The sequence below is a fragment of the Oryctolagus cuniculus genome, chromosome 11 (assembly GCF_051225735.1).
Source record: "Oryctolagus cuniculus isolate XC-2025 breed Fujian yellow rabbit chromosome 11, ASM5122573v1, whole genome shotgun sequence".
In the NCBI taxonomy this organism is placed as follows: Eukaryota; Metazoa; Chordata; class Mammalia; order Lagomorpha; family Leporidae; genus Oryctolagus; species Oryctolagus cuniculus.
In genome coordinates, this window is record NC_142877.1 from 114,441,873 (window position 1) to 114,461,982 (window position 20,110).

Sequence of the window (20,110 nt, forward strand, 5' to 3'; positions counted from 1 at the left end):
GAAGAACCGGGGCTGCATGGGGACCACAGAGGGAACAAGGAGAGGCCGTGGCCAGGCCACAACTATGTGGGGGAACACACACTATGTGGGGGGACACTCGCTGGAGACAGAGTACCAGCCAAAAATCCACTGAAGAAGGGGTGGGTGCCCAAAGCCCCGGGCCTTCCCAGATAGTCCCCACAATCCCACCGACCCAAGAGGAAGCAGGAAGTCCAGCCCTGTGGGCCACCAGAGCCCCCAGGGCCACAGCTCCCCCAGCCCAGTCCCAGGGGCTCCACTCAAAGAAGCCCTCTAGTAATCCAGGCTGAAGCCGGGAGCCTTCCTGGAGGAGGAGTCTGTCCTAGTTGGAGTACAGGAGTCTGAGAAGGGGGCAGGAATGCTCAGGCTCTGGGGACGGGAGGCAGCTGGGGCCGAGCACTGGTCTCCGGGCTCCACGGGGGCTGAGGTCCGGGCAATGCAGCCTGCAGTCAGTGCTCAGTGCCACAGCTCATGGCTGGGCCAGAGGGGCCAGGTGTGTGTCTCTCAACTGCTGGGGAGGGGCAGGGGACTCCCAGGTGTGGAGCGCAGGGCAGTAGGTGACGGCGGGGGGCAGGTCTGGAGTGGGTGCCAGGAGGTAGGGGGCAGTTTCCATAAGAACTTGACCCATCACTGCAGGGGCAGGAGGCTGGCCTGGGAGAACCTGGCTCCTGGGAAGCCGCTGAAGCCCTGAGGTGCCCCCACATAGCCGTCCGCCGCCACCCAGGGGGCTGAACCCGGAGCGACGGAAGCCACAGGGCAGAGGGACCCCAGGTCTGGGGCTGGGCCTCAGGCCCTCTGCCTGCCACCTGGGGGGTGCTGGCGCCCCAGTGCTGCAGCGCCCAGGAACCCTGGCCTCCTGCTGGCCGCCCTGTCTGCCAGAGTCCTTTTCCCCTTGGATGGATTCAGCGACCACTGACTTCTTCGGTCCCACACACGGGGCTCCCCGTGAGAAGGGGACATGGAGGGGTGACCCCATGACCCGGAGGGGGCCAGGGGCCAGTCTGGGGTGGGATGGAGGACATTCAACACAGACCTTGGTCCCGTTGTTTTAAATAAGAAATTTATTGCAAATATAGAAATTGATTCTCTCCATACAGGAATCTCCGAGTTGAGGAAAACAATTTCGTGCCATTCAGTTTAAAACAGGAATGGGGGGGGGGGGAGGCAGATATGGGGAAGAGAAAATAAACCAGGTCACCCCCTAGAAGAAGAGAAGGAGAGGGTTCAGGGCCCCCCAAGAAAGGTCCATACACAGCTGGGGTTCCCAGGGTCAGGGGCCAGGGCCACGGCCCAGCTCTGCAAGGCTCAAACCAGGTGCCAGGCCGCGGCGCCCCTGGGGGCTGGCGGCTCCCAGGAGTGGGGCAGACAGACAGGGAGAGAGCGAGGAAGTGTGGCCACCCCTCCCTGGCCCCCAAGCCCCTGCCCCAGCCCTGTGCTTGTCGGCAGAGGGGCAGGGGAAGGAAGAGGGCCCGGATCCTCCCCCTCCCCCTGGGACCCCCCTCTTCCTCTCCCAGGAAGTGACTTTTAAATGGGCGCAGGGGCGGGGGGCGGGGCAGCCTCCAGGGAAAGCAGGGAAAAGCCTGGTTCTGTCTTACAGGTGGGAGGGTGCGGGACGGAGCCATCAGGACCTGGTCTGAGGCAAGAGCAGGGGGGCAGCAAGGCCACGCCCCCTCCCCACCCCCGACCTCTACATGGGCCTCACTGGGCAAGGCCTCGGCCTGGGGCGGGGCAGGGCCTGGGGGCGGGGCGTCAGACATCCTGGGCTTCCCACCCCCGACCCTGCCTGGCCACCCCCAACCCTGGCCCCTCAGCGCCAGGAGCGGGCAGCGGCAGGCGGTGGGGTGGCCAGAGGTGCCGCCTCGGGGACAGGCAGCCTCTCCAGCTGTCCCCCCCGTCACATCCTCTGAGGGGCACGCCCCAGCCTCCCCAGCCACCCCCACCCCCACCCCGCGGAGCAGTCCCTGTCCTGTGTCTGACCTCTGACCCCTTCAGGCTGGCGTCGCTCTGCCTGGCCCTCCTGGCCTCTGCCCGTCACCGGGGGCACCGGGGGTTTCCCGTGCCTCTGTCTCTCCCAGGGTAAACTTCCTGGGGCAGGGGTGTGGCAGCGGGATGTTGGTGGTCCTGGGAGAGCGAGGTGCCTGTCTGGGGCAGCCCAGGCCTGGCCACCTCTCACCCTAGCCATGGGCACCCTGACCTGGGCACTGGGCCTTAGGGGGCTGCAAAGGTGAGGAGCCCCTCCTGGGGAGAGGAGAAGCCCAGGGCGCTGAGGTGGGGTCCACTGAGACTTCGCTTCCTCCCCACCCCAGCCCTGCCCGGCTCAAAGCTGCAACTGTCCGGAGAGCACAGTAAAGCTGGGCGTGACCTCCTTGGGGTCCAGACAGCCCGGGTGCAGCCCCCACACCTCCTCCTCCGGCCGGCTCACCCCCATCACCCCACTCCTCTGCGCCCCCATCCCCTCCCTCCTCTCAGCGCCCACCCTCCCACATGGCACTCCCTCTGTCTCTCGTGAATGTTTTGCTCGGGACAGAGATGGACACGTGCCGCCAGGTGGGGTGTGCTCCAGAGAGGCCTGGCCTGGGCGGCTGGGAGTCTGGCTCAGGTGGGGGACCCGAGGTGACCTGGGTCTCCAAGCCTCCCCAGTAGCCTGCGGTTTCTCAAGGTCTCCTCCCCACAGACAAGATGGCGGCTGACAAGGAGGAAGCGCCCCAGGGGGTGGAGGGTGGGGGGCAACCCCTCTGTGAGAACCCCACCTGGGGCCCACCCCGCTTCCCTCCCTCAGGTCCCAAGCCTCTCCCTCTTAGCCTCTCTGCTCGGCAGCACAGCCAAGCCCCCGCTGGCCTCGTCAGACGAACCCCTGGGGAACTGGAGCGAGGAGCCCCCTACGGTGTCCTGTGCTCAGAGGTCAGCTCTAGGGACCTCACGGGGGGCCCACCCTCCCTGGCCTGGGGGAGGAAAAGAAGGGAGGAGGGAGGAGGGGACCGAGCAGGGGACAGGGGAGGTGGGTGTGGGGCAGGGCGGGGTTGGGTGGCACCTGTTTTGGGTCCCTTGCAGAGCTGGCCCCTCCCCGGGTTCAAGAGCTGCTCGTCAGATCACAACAGAGGCATCTGGGGAGGCGGGGGCCGGGGAGTGTGGACAGACTGGTACATACACGACAGGTGTTTGCTCAGAAAAATACAGTGAAATCGTCATGCAAATATAACAGGGAGTCTGCTCTCGCACGCGCGCTCCCCCAGCTCGCCGATGGGGTGTGAGGGGGGCGGGGGCGGGGGGCTGCTCTGCGTGCCCTCGTCTCCCCAGCAGCACAGTCTGTCATTGCCAAGGTCACCTGCAGAGCGAGCCCTGGGCTGGGCCACCCCTGGCTGGGCGTTGAGGAGAGGCCTGCCCCTAGGGGTGATACGAGCTTCCCTGGGGGCCCCCGCGGTACGGGTCTGTGTCCTACCACAGGCCCACCCTCACCCCAGCCACCCCCCGCATCCCAAGCAGCCTATGTGGGTGACAAGCAGGAAGCTGGGGGCTCCCGCCAGGGTCCAGGGGAGCCAAAGGGCAGGTGGACAAGGCCTGGAGCCGTTGTCCCCGGCTGCCACTCAGGAGTGAAGGGGCCCCAACTCTGGGTCCTCAGAATCCTGATCGGACCGCTGGAGACCCCCAGGTCTAGCCCCGGAAGCCCCCTCTCCTCCCTGCAGCAGGACCCTGCCCTCTGCTGCCGCCCACACTCACAGCCCCAGAGCCCAACCGCCGCGCTCTGGGCACCAACTGCCAGGCATGGGTTGCCATGGCGACAGGCTGGCTGGGGGAGGGGGTCCACCGACCCAGCCCGCTTCCTGCCCCCCACCCAGGGCACGAGGGGCACCTCACTGTTTGTGCTTTGTTCGATGTTGGGTGGGGGGTCAGAAAGGGGGAGTGGCGTTGCCATGGGGACAGGGGGTGAGGCAGAGATGCAGAGGCAGCCAGGAGGGGGCAAGGGGAGCCCTCCTTCCGCCGGGCAGGCGGACACCTCCCCCGGATCCCACTGACAAGGGGCACCAGGCCGGGGACAGGCAGGAGTCCCCGCTACATGCCACCTCCCCGCAGCCCCCCAGCATCCCCGCTCTCTGCTGCCCTTCTGGGGTGGGGAGGGGTCCCGGAAGCCCAGAGAAGCTCGGGGGACAGGGGCATGGGGGCCTGCACCTGAGAAGCCGTGGGAGCCGGCCTGCCCACAGCCCAGCCAACAGGCAGCTCCCCGGGCGACGTGGAAGACACTTGAGGGGGGTTGGTGAGCTGCCCCCCTGCCTCTGCTCCTTCCCTGCTGGGGCCCTCTTTCTCCTCCCAGGTGCTGGCGTCGGGGGCAGAGACGCTCCCGGGGACACGAATCGCAGCTCCACGCTCTGGGAGCACAGCCATGGATCTTTCTAGAAAGGAAAAGCACCTGCCTGACTCCCAAGTCCCCAGTCCCAGGAGACCACAGCTTCCAGGAGGGTGGGAGGTGGAGGCGGGGCGGGGGGGGAGAGGGGGGAGGAAGGGGGAAGGCAGGGGCACAGGGGAGCCGCTCAGGGCTGGGGAGTTGGGGGACCGAGACTGACCTGCTGCGTGACCCTGGGGTCGTCACGTCCTCTCTCTGGGCCTCGTTTTCCCCACCCACAAAGTGGAAGGAGGCGATTCCAATGTCACGTCCATCAGGTGCTACGTCTCCAAGTGACCTGTGCCCCAGTCTGGGGGGGAGGGGTCCCCCTTCAGTCCACCTCTAGCCCAGTCTCCTCTGCCCCTGAACCTGGCCCCGGCTCCAGGCCCGCAGACCCCAGCCCCTCTCTCGGCTGCCTGGCCTGCCCCCACCGCCCCGCCCCCGGCACCCCGCGCCCCGCCCCGCACAGCCCGGCAGAGTCCCTGGGCAGCACAGTAAAGACGACTGGTTTCGGTATCAGTCTGTAAACTTTAAGGAAAATGTGTCTTTGTTTTCCTGTCCGTTATTGTCGGGTGTTGGTTTGTTCACAGTCAGGTGGTGGTCAGGTGTGTGTGCGTGGGTGCGTGCGTGCGGGTGTGCGTGTGCGTCCACTCCTGGGCCTCGGCCCCTGGGCAGCCCCGCCCGGTCGCCCGAGCCTGTCTCCCGCCCGCCCGCCCGCCCCCTCCGACCTCACCGGGCAGGGGAGGCTCACAGCTTCTGCTGGGCCGAGACCCCCTTCCAGTAATCCAGGATGTCGTGCAGGTCCTCGTCCTTGGCGAACTGGACCTTCTTGCGCAGGGCGTGGCCGGCGGCCATGTACACCTCCTCACGATGGTGCTTCTTGTAGGGCCGGAAGCGCTCCCAGATCTTGTGCGTGCTCTCGGACGAGTACTCGGGGCTGGACGAGTACCCTGAGTAGTAGTGTCTGGGGGAGAGCTGCGAGTAGGTGGAGTCTCGCTTGGAGCGGGCCAGCGGCTTGAGGAAGGACACGCGCTGGCTCAGGCTGTCGGCGCCCTCCTCATAGTACAGGGCGGGGAAGCTGTGCCGGTGCTCACTGCAGTGGAAGGCCGGCTTCACGGCCAGGTGGTGGATGCCCCCACCCCCGCCGCCGCCACCGCCGCCGCCGCTGCCCGCGGGCACCAGCGGGAGCCGGTCCAGCGGGCTGTTGAGCGGGCTGCCCTTCTCGATGTACTTGGAGTCGCCCTTGGCCAGCCCCGCGGCGGCCAGGTGGTCGGGCACGTCCAGGCTGAAGACCTTGGCGCTCTTGATGGAGCCGCTGGAGGACACGCTGCAGGTCTTGCGGGCCACGGCGGCGTCGGCGCTGAGCTGGCGCTGCAGCGGGTGGTGGGAGGCCTCCTTGTAGGGAGGCGAGAGGAAGCTGGGCCGCTCCAGGGCCCCAGGGGCGGCGGCAGAGGCGGCGGCGGCAGCGGCGGCAGCAGCCCCCCCTGCCGGGAGGGACTGGCACTCGAAGGCCAGCTCGGGGTCCGCACCGCCACCACCGCCGCCCCCCAGGAAGGAGGCCGAGTCCAGTTTGAGGGCATCGATGCAGTTGTTGATGATCTGGTTGACCTTGTCCACCTCCTTGGCGATGGTGGAGATCTCGGCGGCCGAGCCCTGGCCGTTCTCCAGGTCCGGGAGGTCATCCTCGGGCCGGGCCAGGCCGTCCCCACCTGCGCCGGTGCGTACCTCGATGTAGTTGCCCTTGGTGGCCACCTTGGGCGTGTCCAGCCCCGGCTCGAGCCCCTTGGCGGCGGGCAGCTTCTCGCCGATCATGGAGGGGATGGAGGCCATGCGGGCCACGGGCAGCACGGGCGGCTCGCCCAGCTTCTGCGCCGCGTGCACGATGGAGCCCGCGTCCACGTCGGCGCCGTAGCGCATCTCCAGGATGGTCTTCTTGACGTTCACGGCCTTGTGCTTCTCCTCCTGCAGGCGCCGCTTGCGCAGGCAGTAGTAGACGGCTCCCAGCACAATGACCATGCCGAAGAGGCAGCCCAGGATGGTCATGATGTAGTGCGTGGTGGTGGAGGTGCTGGGCGCCAGGTCGCCGGGGACGGGGTCCCGCGTGGTGAAGGTCAGGCAGGTGTGGTTGAAGCGGCGGCTGTTGCGCAGGGAGGTGACGCAGAAGGTGTACTCGGTGTGCGCGCGCAGCTTGTCCAGCGTCACGATCTCCTTCTTGTTCTTGAGCGTCATGACGTCGGAGAAGTAGCTGCTGTTGTACTGCACCAGGACGTACATCTTGCTGTAGGGGTGGGGGATGGTGACCACCAGGGTGGCCGAGGTGAAGGTGACGGCGTGCAGCTTGATGGCGGGCCCGGCCGACGCGTCCGTGGTGGACGAGGCGGGCGGCTCCACCGAGAGGATCTCATCGGGGTTGAAGCCGGAGTTCTCGTCAGGCTCGCGCTGGGCGTCGGTGGAGTAGGGCGTGGGGTGGCTCACGGGCCGGGCGGGCAGCGAGCCGTTGCGACACTTGGCCTGCAGCACGGTGATGGCGTTGAGGCTGTGGTAGGGCCGGGGCACGAGCAGCGGGTAGCCGGCGAACTCCCGCGGCGACTCGCACTGCAGGCGGTCGTAGTTCTTGGTGACGTTGTTGAAGATCACCAGCCAGGCCAGGAAGCCGAACAGGTCGCACTCGCAGTTGAAGGGGTTGCCGGCCAGCTCGCACACCATGAGGCTGGCCAGGCTGGCGAAGGTGGCGCCGTCGAGGCGGCTGAGGCGGTTGGAGGACAGGTCGATGCTGATGAGGCCGGGGCACTCGGAGAAGGCGGCGGGCGTCACCAGCTCAATGAGGTTGTGCTGCACGAACAGGAACTGCAGGCGGCTCATGCCCCGCAGCATGCCCTCGGTCAGGTTGCTCAGCCTGTTGTAGCCCAGCTGGAGCACCTGCAGACTGGACTGGCCCAGGAAGGCGCCGTCCTCGATATAGGAGATCTCGTTCTTGGTGAGGTTGAGGTCGGTGAGGTTCCCGAAGCGGTTGAGCGAGGAGTAGAGTACAGCTTTGAGCTTGTTCTCGTTGAGCCGCAGGTCGTGCACGGTGCTGTTGATGTGCTGCGGGATGGTCTCGTAGGGCGGCTGGTTCTGGCTGCAGATGGCCAGCCACACGTAGCCCTTGTCGCCCTCGATCAGCCAGCAGTCGGCGCGCACGCCGCCCGGCCGGCACACGCACAGCAGCGCTGCCGCGCACAGCCCCAGGCGCAGCATGGCGCCGGCCTCGGGCCCTTCGAAGGCTGCCGGGCTGCCGCCGCCAGGTGCAAGGGGCCGAGGTGCGGGCACAAGGGGCGGCTGTCTAGCGGCCGGAGGTGGGGGCTGGCAGCACAGTCCTCCCTGGGGCCGCCACCATCTTGGGGGCGACCCCCAGCACGGGGGCCCCAGGCGAGGTGGGCTCGGCCGGTGCTGGCTGCTGGGGGAGGTGCCTGTGGGGGTGCTAGGAGCAGAGGTCGGGCCTGGCCACGGACAGGGCGGGCAGGTTGGCAGTGTCGCTCCTCGCCTCCTGCCGGGAAGGCGCACGGAGTCTCTGGGCTTGATTTCCACTCCTCCTCCTCCTCTTCCTCCGCTGCTTCCTCCTGGGGTCCGGGCTCAGCACTTCAGAAACTATTCCTGCAGGAGGCTAGAGTGCAGCAGCGCAGGGGGCGCGAGAGAGACGAGGGCAGGCAGGCAGGGACCCATCTGTCACCTGGTTCCTGGAAGGCAGCGTGGAGAGGAGGCGACAGATCAGCGCGAGGCCCGGGCAGCCCTTCCATGCCAGCGCAGGCCCCCGGTGTCTTCTCCACACCCCCTCCCGGAGGCCTGGGGGCCAGCAAACACCCTGGGGTGGAGGGGGGGCGGTCCCTGCCACAAAACAGAAGGGAGGCCGGTGGTTGGCAAGAAGGGGAGGAGGGGGAGGGGGAGAGGGGGAGGGCGGCGTCCGAGGACAGTGGGCAGAGAAGGCAGAGGTGGGCAGTGGACAGGACGGACAGGTGCGTACGGGCACACACACGTGCCCAGAGCACCGGCCTCCACCCTCACCTGCCGGGGCTCCCTAGCACAGACTCGGACAGAAACACACACAGACACGCACACACCTGTGACCTGTGCACACAACACGCAGGCCCCTACATGTCCACGCACCCAAGTGGGCATCCCCAAGTCCAGATGAAGCAGCAACACACCCAGCAAGATGCCTCCTTTCTTTCATGCCCAAAGATAAATAATTCATTTGTTGTGTAACTGCTCTTGTTCCAAAAATAATTCCCTTGTCTCAGCTTCCGGGGGGAGGGGCGCAGAGCATCACGGCTGCGGGTCCCCCCGAGCAGGGGACGCCGTGGAGGCCGGGGTCTCCTGCGTGGGGAGCGCTCACCCGACAGGCAGAGTCCAGGGAGACAGAATAGAAAGGTCTGGGAAGCCGGCTCTTCCCGCCGTCACCTCCCCAGTGGGCTTCCACCAAGGACCCTGACCCCGGAAGGGCTCCTCGGGCCTCTGCAACAACACGGCTGAAGCCCCGAGTCCTCTTCCACAGCTGGAGAGTCACAGGCCCAGAGAGGGACAGGCACTCGCCCCAGGTCACACAGCACCACGTGAGCCAGGATCAGGGCTCCCGCAGCACCAGGAGAGCCCAAGCCAGGATCCAGGAGGCCTGCAGCCCCACCCACCCCTGCCAACAAGTCTGGTAAGTGGCACCATCTCTTTGGGTCGATTTCCACATTGCAGAGCGGGGACCAGTCCATTTGATGGAGGACACACTGCCCAGACACAGGGCTCAGAGTTACAGAGGAGGCAGCACGGGGGTCCCAGTCTGCACCCCACCTGCATCAACCCTCACTTCCCAAGTGGGGAACCTGAGCCCCAGAACAGGGTGGGGCTTGCCTGGGTCTCACAGCAAACTGCATACAGACCCGTGGCCCGATCCTGGCTCTGGCTCCCACCTGCCCTCTCGTCTACGCCAACAGCTCAGTTCTCCCTCCCTCTGCCCTCGGCAAGGCCAGGGGTGTGCAGACCGGGCCAGAGAAACACACGTTTAGACAAAGGAAGCTGGAGACCGTTCGCCACAGCCACCTCCACCGCCTGCCTCTCCACCTGGGAAACACCAGGAAGCAGAGTGCTTTAAGTTTATTTTTTTTTTTTTTTTATTTTTATTTTTGACAGGCAGAGTGGACAGTGAGAGAGAGAGACAGAGAAAGAAAGGTCTTCCTTTGCCGTTGGTTCACCCTCCAATGGCCGCCGCTGCAGCCGGCGCACCGCGCTGATCCGATGGCAGGAGCCAGGAGCCAGGTGCTTTTCCTGGTCTCCCATGGGGTGCAGGGCCCAAGCACCTGGGCCATCCTCCACTGCACTCCCTGGCCATAGCAGAGAGCTGGCCTGGAAGAGGGGCAACCGGGACAGAATCCGGCGCCCCAACCGGGACTAGAACCCGGTGTGCCGGTGCCGCAAGGTGGAGGATTAGCCTATTGAGCCACGGCGCCGGCTCAGCAGAGTGCTTTAAAAAAAAAAAAAAAAAAAAAAAAAACTGTAACCTTTGCCGTCAAAGCAAAACCAATTCACAGCACTGAGCCACAGAGGGCTGGGACAGAGGGCAGGGAGGCGGGGTGGGGACAGAATCCCAAAAGCAGTCGGGGCAGGCGTTTCCGCTGAGGCGGCGGCAGGTGCACAGGGGCGCAGACGGCTGGCTGGCTTCCAGGCTGATGCTGCGTCAGAGGCTGTGAGGACTGGGACCTGGGAGGCCAGCCTCGCACCTCCCCAGCCCCTGCAGGCCCAGCGTGGGGGCTGCCCAGCCAGCAGACAGCGGGCGCGTCCTTGGCTGTGCCCCGCACAATTCTCAAGGCTGGCAGAGAACTGGGCTTCCCGTCTGGTGTGGCCACTGAGCCCTCCCGCGGGCAGCCCAGGCCGGTCCTTACCCTGCCCTGGGCCTCAGTTTCCCCTTCCGAAGACAGCAGCGCCTCAGGGATCTGTGAGCCAGCCCGTCCCAGGGCCCCCCACCGGCTCCCAAGCGCGGTCCCTCCTCCTTCTTCTCCTCCTCCTCCTCCTCCTCCTCCTCCTCCTCCTCCTCCCCCTCCTGCTCAGTCTGGCAGTGTCTGGGGACCTCATTGGTATGCAGGTGCACGCGCAGGTGTGCGGCTGGCTCCGAGAGGCGATGCAGGGGTGCTGCTGACGTGTGCGAGCAGACCGGGTGCGTGTGCACAGCGCGCGTGCACGCGTGGCTGGTTATAGGAAGACGTGCTCCAGTGTGGCAAGGGGGGGGGGAGGCGTCCATGACAGGCAAACACTGGTGTGCACGCCAAACACGCCCGTGCGCCCCCATGCACAGCTGTAGCCACACACACACACGCACGCACGCACACGCCCCCCTCTCTCCCCCTCTACCCACACCTGAGTTGCTCAAATCTGCACCTGGTCAAGCAGACCCGGGATGGGGGCGGGGGCCGTCCAACAAGGGAGTCATGGAGAGCAAGGCTGGCCCAGGAAGAGGCTGGAGGGAGGGCGCAGGAGAAGGGGCCAAGGCTTCGAAGCAGCTGGCTCTGCCCCCACCCCTCCCTTCCCCGCCTAGAGCCCTCAAGGTGACCTGCCCGTGGCCCTCTCCTGCTCCTTCTGGTCCCCAGGACAGCTTAGGCCAGGGCCCAGCCCCCACCCTGCCCGTGACTCAGACAGAGGGCGGAGGAGGCCCCCGTCAGCCTGTCCCATGTGCGTCAGCCGCCCTGTCCCCGTCCCTGGGCTGCCTGCCCGCCACCCGTCGAGGCCTGACGCAGCCGGGGGGGGGGGCAGGGAGGCCACGAAGGCGCTGACAGCAGCACTTGGCCCCCAGCCCAGCTGCTCACCCACTCAAGGTGCAGGTGGGCCAGGCGCAGGGGCGCCAGCGTGTTCGCTCAGGTCTGGGGGTCACACAGGCAAGGTCACGGCTCCTGAAGGTCACATCCTCCCAGGAGGATGGCCCTGCACGCGCACGTGCCCACACACACACACACACACGCACTAGTCAGGGGAGCAGATCCCAGCCCCACACCCCACATGGGAGGAGGAGGGAAACAAGGCGAGGAAGGGGGGCCGCAGGGAGGAGGCGAGGACTGAGAACGAGAGAAAGGCAGAGAGGCGGAGGCGGCCGAGCAGGGAGGGAGAGAGGACACGCATGGCAGAGGGGCTAGCAGCCCTGGAGGACCCCATGGAGCGAGGTGGACGACAGAGCCGGGGTGAAGGGGACCCGGACCTGCGCCCCACGCTGCCCACCTCCCACCACCACCATGAGCCGGGGAGACAGGCGACACCGGGCCTGGCTGAGCCAACTCAGGAGTAGGGGAGCAGCAGGACCCGAGGCCTTTCCTGCCCAGGCCCCAGGGGCACTAAAACCCTCCTCGCAGCGGCCATGCAGGGAAGCAGGTGGAGGGCGGACGGTGGAAAGCAGCGCCCCTGTCACCCTGGCCCGGTGGAACCCTCCACCCCCACCGCCAGGGGGGAGAAGGCAAGGGAGCAGCACGCCAGGGAGGAATCGTGCAGGGGCGCCTGTCTGGCCAGTGACACACAGGAGAGAGGACTCCCGGGGCCATCGCTGGACGGAGCAGGGGACAAAGATCTAGCAAGACCAACAGGAGGCAGAGCGCGCGCAGGGGCCGCACTCATGGCCACAGCTGCCCCAGCTCTGTCCTCCTGCCCAGGGGCCACCTGCTCCTGGGCTGTTGCATGGGCTCCGGCTCTGAGAGCCCCATGCTGGGAAGATGAAGAACCCCTGCTTGGCCCATCCCTGTGCCCCTGGGGGGACCGGGGCCAGGACAGGGAAGGGGACACGCTCAGGGCTGGGAGCAGGCCAAGTCTGGCACCCGCGGTGGAAGCAACACGGCCCGATCCAGCAACCCCGAAGCCCCCTGCGGGAGTTCACGGTCCTGTGGTGAGAGCTCCCTGGCTGGCCAAGCCCAGATACCGGGCACGCGCCCCGGGGCCCTCCCTTGGCCGGCCTGCAAGTGGCAGCCACCGAGGGAATGTGGGAGGGAAGGCTCTGAAGGTCCCAGGCGGCTGCCTTGGCCTCCTCCCTGGGCTGGGCAGGAGGAAGGCAGCCTGGCTGAAGCCAGGCAGAGTGGGGGCAGGTGGCGGGGGTCAGCACCAGGGACAAGGGCTGACTAGCTCTGAGACCTCAGCTGTGCTGGAGGCCCGCTCTCTGCCTCGGTGTCTCCCCCTGCCACCACGTGAGTGCCGCCAGGACACAGTGGAGCCAGTCAGGGCGGGAAGCCCCACTCCTGCAGGGACCTGGCCAGCCGCAGGCTCATGAGAACAGGCTGGGGGTGGTGCAGCAGGTGCGCGCGCCTCCCAGGAGCAGGGCCCGGAAGCTCAGCCAGGGAAATCTCATTTGTAGCAGCTGATAAGCCCTGGCACGGGCTCCTCTCTGAGCCGGGCTGGCCAAGACTCCCCGAGGTGCCATTGTCACTGCCCGTGTCCAGGACTCCTGGGGCCCAGCCAGAACCCTCAGGGCGGGCGCTGCCGCTCGCCCTGCAGCAGGCCGGGGGCCAGAGGCGGGCTGCCTCTGCTCCACTCTTGAGAGAGAGCCTGCCCGCCCAACGAGGGACACCGACCAGCTGCTGCCGCTGCCTCTACCTCACACGGCTATCGCGAGCAGGCTGTTCTGGGCCTCAATGCCTCATCTGTAAAATGGGTCATCATAGTTGCGTCCTTGAACTAGCACTTGGGAAGTTACAGGTTTTGGGTTTCAGGTGCAATTAGGTCCCGGGATTGAAGGCTGGGCTGTGGGACACCAGGGGCAACCGATGCACCTCTGGGCTTCCGTATCCTTAGCCAACGGCTCACCTGGCATCTTCTGCTTCCAGAATCTTCTAACCCTGAGCACCTGGTGCAATTCAGCACACTTTATAGATGAGAACGCTGAGGCCGATCCGCCCAAGACGGCACAGCCGGGAACCTATGCCAGAGCCCCTGGAGCCACCCGGCTTCCCAGGATCCCCGGAGAGCGACTCCGCGTCACGTGCACACCTCCGGGGACAAGGCTCTCAGCCCCAGCAGAAGCTGCTATTCTCTTGCAGAACTGCTCGGACTGTCAGAAACCCCCCTTGTTCCACGAAGCCAAACCCCCTCGTCCCCCTGGTCATTGGTCCCAGCCTGCAGCCTGCAGCCACTGAGGACAAGGCCCCCCGACACCTGCCAAGCTGTCGCCACTTGATTTCTCCAAGCTGAGAGCCCCACGCCGGCCACCTGCCCGCCCCCACCCAGGTCCGGCCACCCTGGATCATGCTTGCTGTCCAGGGCCCCCTGGAGGGTGTCACCTGGAACCCGCAGCACACGCGGGAGAGCAGGGACTGGCCCCCGGCCCCTGCCTCCCTCAGTCTGGCTCCCGGCTTCTGTCAGGGCCGTGCCAGTGCTGTGTCCTCCCTTTGTCCTAGCCCGGGGTCCCTTCACACACACGGCAGCCCCGACCCCCGCCGAACGGCCCTGGGCAGCCCTGGGCAGTCTCTGTTTAGGTCTCACCCGCGGAGCCGGGTGTTCGTGCACCCCCATTCAATCACGTCTCATTAGTCTCAGGCCCCCGTGCCAGCTGCTCCGGCTCTCGGGGGACGCCGGCTTCTGCCCCTCGCGGCCTCGGTACCCGCTCCCAGCTCTGTGACATCCTGCAAGGACCGAGCCTGCCACAGCTGCCCCTGTGTCGTGGGCCTGGGGCCAGGGAGCCTGCCCGCAGCTCAATCAGCCACACACCCATGGCCACGCGCCTCCCGCATTCTGCACACCTACTGTGCGCCCGGCAATGCAGCAGACAGCCAGGCTGCGGCCTCATTACGCTGCCACCTTACTCAGCGAGCTGGGCCAGAACACAACGTCCCCGGCAGCCAGGGCCGAGCGCAGCGACCTCGCCCCAGCTTGCCAGGCCCGAGGAAGGGCTTGTGGCCGGCTCCCTGCGATGCCGGCTACTGCGGGAGCCTCGTAGGTGGGCTCAGCGTGGCCCCGGCGAGTCAGCGCCTCCATCTGTGGGCCTCAGTTTCCTCGCCTGTGTGCAGGACGGCAGTGCACGCGTGACTCTCTGGGCTGCTGGGGCCCCACGAAGCCTCCTGCCCAGGTCCGCTGCGTTCCCGCCCCACAAGCTGATCTGGCCCGTCCATCAGCCGCGGCTCAGTGGAAGGAGGCAGGCAGGCACAGGGAGGGCTCTGCAGACGCCCTGGCCCCAGGAGCCGCCCAGCAGTCCCCCAAGCCAGGCCTGCCCTGTTCTTAACCGACAGCAGCCTGCACGGCCCGCCCAGCTGCGGGCACCTGGGGGCAGCACACGGCCCACAGCCAAGGGCGCCCTGTAGTGCAAAGCCCACCCCGGGGCTCATACCCTCCTCGCCCAGAATCCTCCAAGCTCCTTATGGCGCTGCCTCCCGCAGCCCCTCTCCTCCTCCTCTCCTCCCCTGGACCCTGCCTGCCCCCTGCCCTCATCCTCCCGGCCCATCCTGTCCCCACCTGCCCCCTGCCCTCATCCCCCCGACCCATCCTCTCCCCACCTGACCCCTGCCCTCTCCCCGCCTGACCCCTGCCCTCAACCTCCCAGACCCCAACCTCTCCCCATCTGACCCCTGCCCTCTCCCCACCTGATCCCTGTCCTCTCCCTGCCTGACTCCTGCCCTCGCCCCGCCTGCCCCTGCCCCTGCCCCTTACCTCCCCCAGCGGCTCAGCTGCCACCCCTGGGCACTACTCACCAGGCTCCACTGGACCCGCTCTTTCACCAGGGCCTGCGCACGCACGGCTGCCTCTGCCTGCACGGCCTCCATTCATTCATTCAATAAACATTTATGGAGCACCTACTATGTACCAGGCGCCGGCTAGGCCCACCCGCCCAGCTCTGCCCCACATCTGCTCCTCCTCCAGGCCCCAAGGGGTGACCGCTCCCAGCCTGCCAATGTCTTCGGGGCTTTGCCAAGGCATGGGCGCATGCTCGGGGCCCTCACAGGGAGAAGGGGAGGCCCTGGGTGGTGTGGGGGGATGCAGCCCACTCAGAGTGGCCTAGCCGGAAGGGGTGGGCAGTGAGGGGGCCAGAGGGAAGGTCATCGGCTCACCCAGGCGGGGCCTAAATGCTTCAGGTGAACTCACTTAATCCTCAGCATAACCGGGTGTTGGCACTGCTATCATTCCCACTCTACAGATGAGGAAACTGAGGCCTCGCCCTGCTACACAGTGGCATCCCCTCCACGGCCCAGGCTCTAGCCCAAGAGCGGCTCACCCAGACCAGGGCACAACGGAAAACGGGAGAGGTGGGGAGTGAAGCAGCCCCGCTCCGGGGATCCACCTGCAAACTGCCAAGACCCAGCCGGGCTGGGCTGCCCACTCAGGGACACAGTGGGTGGCCCCGGCCCCGGCCCAGCCCTGGCAACACCCACGCTCCTCCCTCCCCTCTGGCCTACGTCACCCTGACCCCTGAGCACTGGAACAAGGGAGGGGCTGGGGGGGGGACAATTAGAGTCCTCAGCTGTGCAGAGGACATCCCGCCTCTGGGTTCTGAGCTCCAGGACAAGGGGCTGCCCTCCGGGGGTCCCTCGGGACATGGGGGGGGGCGCTCTGTGGGTCTGAGATCAAGGGCACTGGGGCAGGTGTACCGGCTCCTCCCACTACACTGCCTGGGCCACTGGACCAAGTCTGAAACTCCTGCTGGGGTGAGGCTCACCTGCCCCAACCACGATTCCCGCCCCCATCAAACCTGAGCTCCCAGCCAAGGCCGTGGTGGATTCCCCTGCAGATCCTGGGGTGACCCCTCCTTCCGGCTCCTCCCCCACACGCTGTGGGCACCCCTCACTGCTCACGGGGACTCCTGGCTGCTGCCCCCTCCCCAGCCTGCCTCTACCGGGCTCCAGCACTCAAGGTCCCAAGGACCTCCAAGGCCAGGCTGAGAAACCCCTTGTGGGCCACAGCCCAGGAGCCTTCTGTTTCCCTTCAACCTTGAACCTGGCACTTGGTCCCAAGGGTCAGGATGGACGCTGCCTTGCATGGTCCCAAATTCCCTCAGCTGGCCCTGTGACTGGCTTCGCTGGGGCAGGCTGGGGAGGCAGCCCGGGCGGCAGGACGCCCCCGAGGCCGCGGGGGGCCTGCAGCTGCTGCTCGGAGAACAAGGAGGCTCTGTCCGTGCCCAGGGGCTGACACGGGCGCCGGAAACGCCGGGGGAGGGCGGCCGGTGACTGCCGGCTGGGCAGAAGCCACGGCCCTGAACCCTGACATCCCCCGTGTCCAGCAACTCAGGGTGGCCCACCCAGCGGGAGCAGCCCTTCCTAACGGGTGCCTGGAAGGGCGGGGTCCACATTCAGGGCAAACCCAGGCGGCACCACTCGCCTAACCCCTGGTCCTGGCAAGCCGCTGCTCTGCTCTGAGTCTCAGTTTCCCCTTCTGTAAAATGGGCCAGGAGGGCAGGGCCTCCACGGCTCACAGAGGGAGTCCGGGCACACAGTAGGTGCTCAGGAAAGCTAGCTGCTGCAGGGGTCGCTGCCGTGGCCCCACCTCTCGGAGCCTGGCAGGTGCCTGGCACACAGTAGGGCTGCATCACATCACAAGGACTGGGAAGGTGGCCGAGGCCTGGCCCCTCAGGTCCTGAGAGCAAGGCACCCCTCCTGGCCTCTGCCCTGCCCCCTCGCTGAGGTCCAGCCCCCACAAAGGCCTGTCCCGCCCCCACCCTCCGCCCTGTTCCCGGCCTCGGTTGCTCTCCCATTGCCAAAGCACAATGGCTGTTATAATTAACGGATTATCTCAGTGCGACAGCTGTGGTCCTTTGAAAATTAGGTTGAATAACAAGATCCTGGTGCATGGTAATTTCTTTTCATCTCTTTCTCCTCCTCGCTCTCTCCCTCACTCCGGCCTGGTTCCGCATGCAAATAGCCTCCCTGTCCCTCCTTCTCAACACCTCCCCCCAGGCCCCCTGTGCCCCAGGAAGGCACAGGAGCAGACTAGGGGCCCCTCTGGGGCTGCCAGCCTGGCACGTGTCACCCACGTGGCCTCCTGGTGGACCTGCACCTTGGCTTCCTCCTGCCCCCAGGCCTCACCCCTGGGGTATTTGTACGGGGCGGGGGCGGGGGGGGGGGAACCTCTGCTTGTACCTGGAGCAGTGGCTTTCCCTGAGGTCCTGGTCCCAGCTCTCCGCTGTTTCCTAATCCTCACCGCCCCCACCCCCACCCCAGCATCTCAGCCCCTCTGAGGCTTCTGCTGTCAGTTTCATGCTGACCACGCCTCAGCCTCCTGGACTCCGCCCTCGCACCTGGGACTGCCCCCTCCCTGCCTGGCATCTCTCCCAGCAGCTCACATCTGCTGGCCTCTGCCCACCAGCCCCAGCCCCTGCTCTCCCTTCACCACCTTCTTCACCCAAAATGCCTTCCTCAGCGCCTTCCCTGGCCTCTCTGCCTCTAGTCCTAGAGCCCCCGTCCATCCAGCTTTCACCTTGCCAAGGAAGAACTTTCTAGAACATAACTCTGACCAGGGCAACCCCGACTGAAAAGCCTGCATTGGCTCCTGGGGAGTCTGGGCAAACGCCGAGGGCTTCCCTTGCCCCCTGCTTCTCTCGCCCGGTCAAGGTCTCTCTCGTGCATTTCTGCCGGGACTCCCTTGGTCACCCCAGAATCAGAGCTGCTGCTTCTGCCCCCGCAGAAGAACCTGGCACAGGCACCCAGCAGGTGCCCAGTATTATCTGCTCCGGAGTACGGAAAAGGGGCCGGCGCTGTGGCATAGTGGGTGAAGCCGCCGCCTGCAGTACCGGCATCCCATATGGGCACCGGTTTGAGTCCTGGCTACTCCACTTCCGACCCAGCTCTCTGCTGTGGCCTGGGAAAGCAGTGGAAGATGGCCCAAGGCCTTGGGTCCCTGCACCCGCGTGGGAGACCTGGCTCCTGGCTTCGGACCAGACCAGCCCAGCTTCAGCCATTGTGGCTGTTTAGGGAGTAAACCAGAAGATGGAAGACCTCTCTCGCTCTCTCTGCCTTTCAAATAAATAAATAAATCTTAAAAAGAAAAAAAAAAAAAAGGGCAAAAGTAGGAGGCCGCTCTCCCCTCTACACATCAGGAAACCACGCTTAGACCAATGACTGACTTGCTCACGATCACGCGGTTCACGAAACACAACACTGGGATTTGGACCCAGGTCTGCGACTCCCGTGCCAGCCTCTCCCACACCCTGGCGGGGATCAGCTTCTGCTCAGGTCTCGGGGGGCTTGAACGCCTCTCCAGTCTCCACTGAATGATAAGGAGACGCCCCCCAACCTGGGCTGTCTCTCCCTGGAGTTTGGCCTCGGACCAGCCGCTCGATGCTCAGGGCCTCAGTCTACTCATCTGTGAAGTGGGAAAGAGCCCTGCCTCTCTCTGCAGATCAGAAGGGGCTGGGAAATCTGGTCCTGCCGACAGCAGCCGAGGGGCTTCCTGCCTCGCTCCTGGCAGGCACTCTCTGGGGCTGGGCAGGGATGGGGCGGGGGGGCTCCCGGGGATGGAAGAGGTTACACAGAACAGAGACGGCCCCCGGGGGAGGTGGTGGGAGCGATGCGGGCAGGGGGGCTCAGATCTCAGCCTTGAGCAGGAAGCCTGCCTCTCTGAGCCTCGGGCCCCTTAATGCCCACCTCCCGGGGCTACAGCAAGGACTGACAGGGCCCAGTGCAGAGCCGGGCGTGGACACAACCAGTGAGGACCTACGGGAATGAGCTTCTCGGGGCACCCCAGGGGGCGGAGAAGGAGGTGGCACAAGGCAGGGCGGTCATCCTGGCTCTCCCCTGGCTCAACAGCCCGTGACTCCCCCTGTCCCCAGAATGGTGCCCCCACCCCAACATGTGGTCCTCGAACCCCTCTCTCCCTGCCTAAGCCCACGCCCCACCCTGTCCCTTCCCAGCCCTGTGGGGGTTAGGAGCTGCCCTCCAGGCCTTGGCTACCGCTACCCCTGAGCCTGGGAATCCACCCCCACCTGTCTCCACCCCGGGGGGCCCAGCCCTCATCGCACCCCCTCCTCTGAGAAACCCTTGGAAAGTTCCCCTCTCTAGGGAGAGACTCCTGGCCCTGTCCCCAGCCCCCTAGTGTGTGGCCCATTATACAGGCAGGGAAACTGAGGCACAGAGGGGGACCAGCAGTTCTCCAGGGACGCTCTTGAACCCGGGGCTCTGCCGTTTCCAGCCCCCCAGGAGGCTCCTCTCCTGGTTTCCAGGCCGGCCGCTCGGCCATCCCCTGTCTCCCCCGTGTCCCCCCCACCCCGGCCCTCAGCTACCCAAGGCGGGGACCCCGTCTTCCTCTCTGAGCCGCCCACCCCGGTGCCTAGCCTAAGGCCTGGCGCATAGTAGGCACTCAGTAAATGTCTGTTGAATTGAACTGCGCTCAGGGCGGCCAGTCGTCTCTGCTCTGGAAGAGAAGCAAAGAGTTAGTGGCGCTGCTCCCGCGGCGGCCAGGGGTGAGGAGCCCGGCGTGCCCCGAGGACCCCACGGGCCCTGGGAAGGGCCTGGGGAGCTGGCACGCTCAGACTGAGGCGAGGCGCAGCAGGGAGGAGGACCAGAGAGACGCGAGGGGGTGTCCACCGTGACCCCTGACACCCGAGAGTCGCCCACTCTACAGAGGCAGAGACAGAGGCACGGCGCAGGGACAGGGGTGGGGGCTGGCCTGCCCGAGGCCACACAGCGCGGTGACAAACCCCACACAAAGACGCCAACCCAGCAAACCCAGCCGTGGGGAGCCCAGCCCGGCCGGCCCAGATCCTCCAGGCGCGGGGCCCAGCGGGAGCCCCAGCGCTGAGGAGGA

The 20,110-nt window shown here is 66.2% G+C and overlaps 2 protein-coding genes across 5 annotated transcripts in view; both read right to left on the reverse strand.

Annotated features, from left to right (window-relative positions):
- Window positions 1-1,034: 1,034 nt before the first annotated feature.
- ELFN2 (extracellular leucine rich repeat and fibronectin type III domain containing 2) lies at window positions 1,035-7,778 on the reverse strand. 4 transcript variants are annotated; one of them, XM_089307604.1, is made up of 3 exons: window positions 5,148-7,778; window positions 4,578-4,706; window positions 1,035-4,406 (listed from the first exon to the last, which is right to left on the reverse strand). In XM_089307604.1, exons 1-3 carry the CDS (start codon window positions 7,631-7,633, stop codon window positions 3,503-3,505), a joined length of 3,519 nt encoding a protein of 1,172 aa, XP_089163730.1. In that variant the 5' UTR covers window positions 7,634-7,778; the 3' UTR covers window positions 1,035-3,502. The 4 variants fall into 4 exon arrangements, with proteins under 4 accessions (XP_089163730.1, XP_089163729.1, XP_089163731.1 ...); XM_089307603.1 differs by having other exon boundaries at window positions 1,035-4,706; XM_089307605.1 differs by lacking the exon at window positions 1,035-4,406 and having other exon boundaries at window positions 5,130-7,778.
- Window positions 7,779-7,838: 60 nt separating this feature from the next.
- Window positions 7,839-20,110, reverse strand: part of LOC149123629 (uncharacterized) — a 59,208-nt gene continuing 46,936 nt past the window's right edge. The window contains exons 6-7 of the mRNA XM_089309076.1: window positions 15,070-19,717; window positions 7,839-8,112 (exon numbers count right to left, since the gene is read on the reverse strand). Coding sequence (XP_089165202.1) covers window positions 19,362-19,717 — 356 coding nt within the window. The 3' untranslated portion in view covers window positions 7,839-8,112; window positions 15,070-19,361. The remainder of the gene's footprint in view (window positions 8,113-15,069; window positions 19,718-20,110) is intronic.

What these genes read in the sequence shown, in the direction of transcription:
- ELFN2 (XM_089307603.1), bottom strand. Translation starts at nt 7,633, where the DNA reads ATGCTGCGCCTGGGGCTGTGCGCGGCAGCGCTGCTGTGCGTGTGCCGG. An exon ending in GTCTCGGCCCAGCAGAAGCT is followed by an intron (nt 4,707 to 5,147) that starts GTGAGCCTCCCC and finishes CCTCCCCCCCAG; the next exon opens with ACTGGGGCACAGGTCACTTG.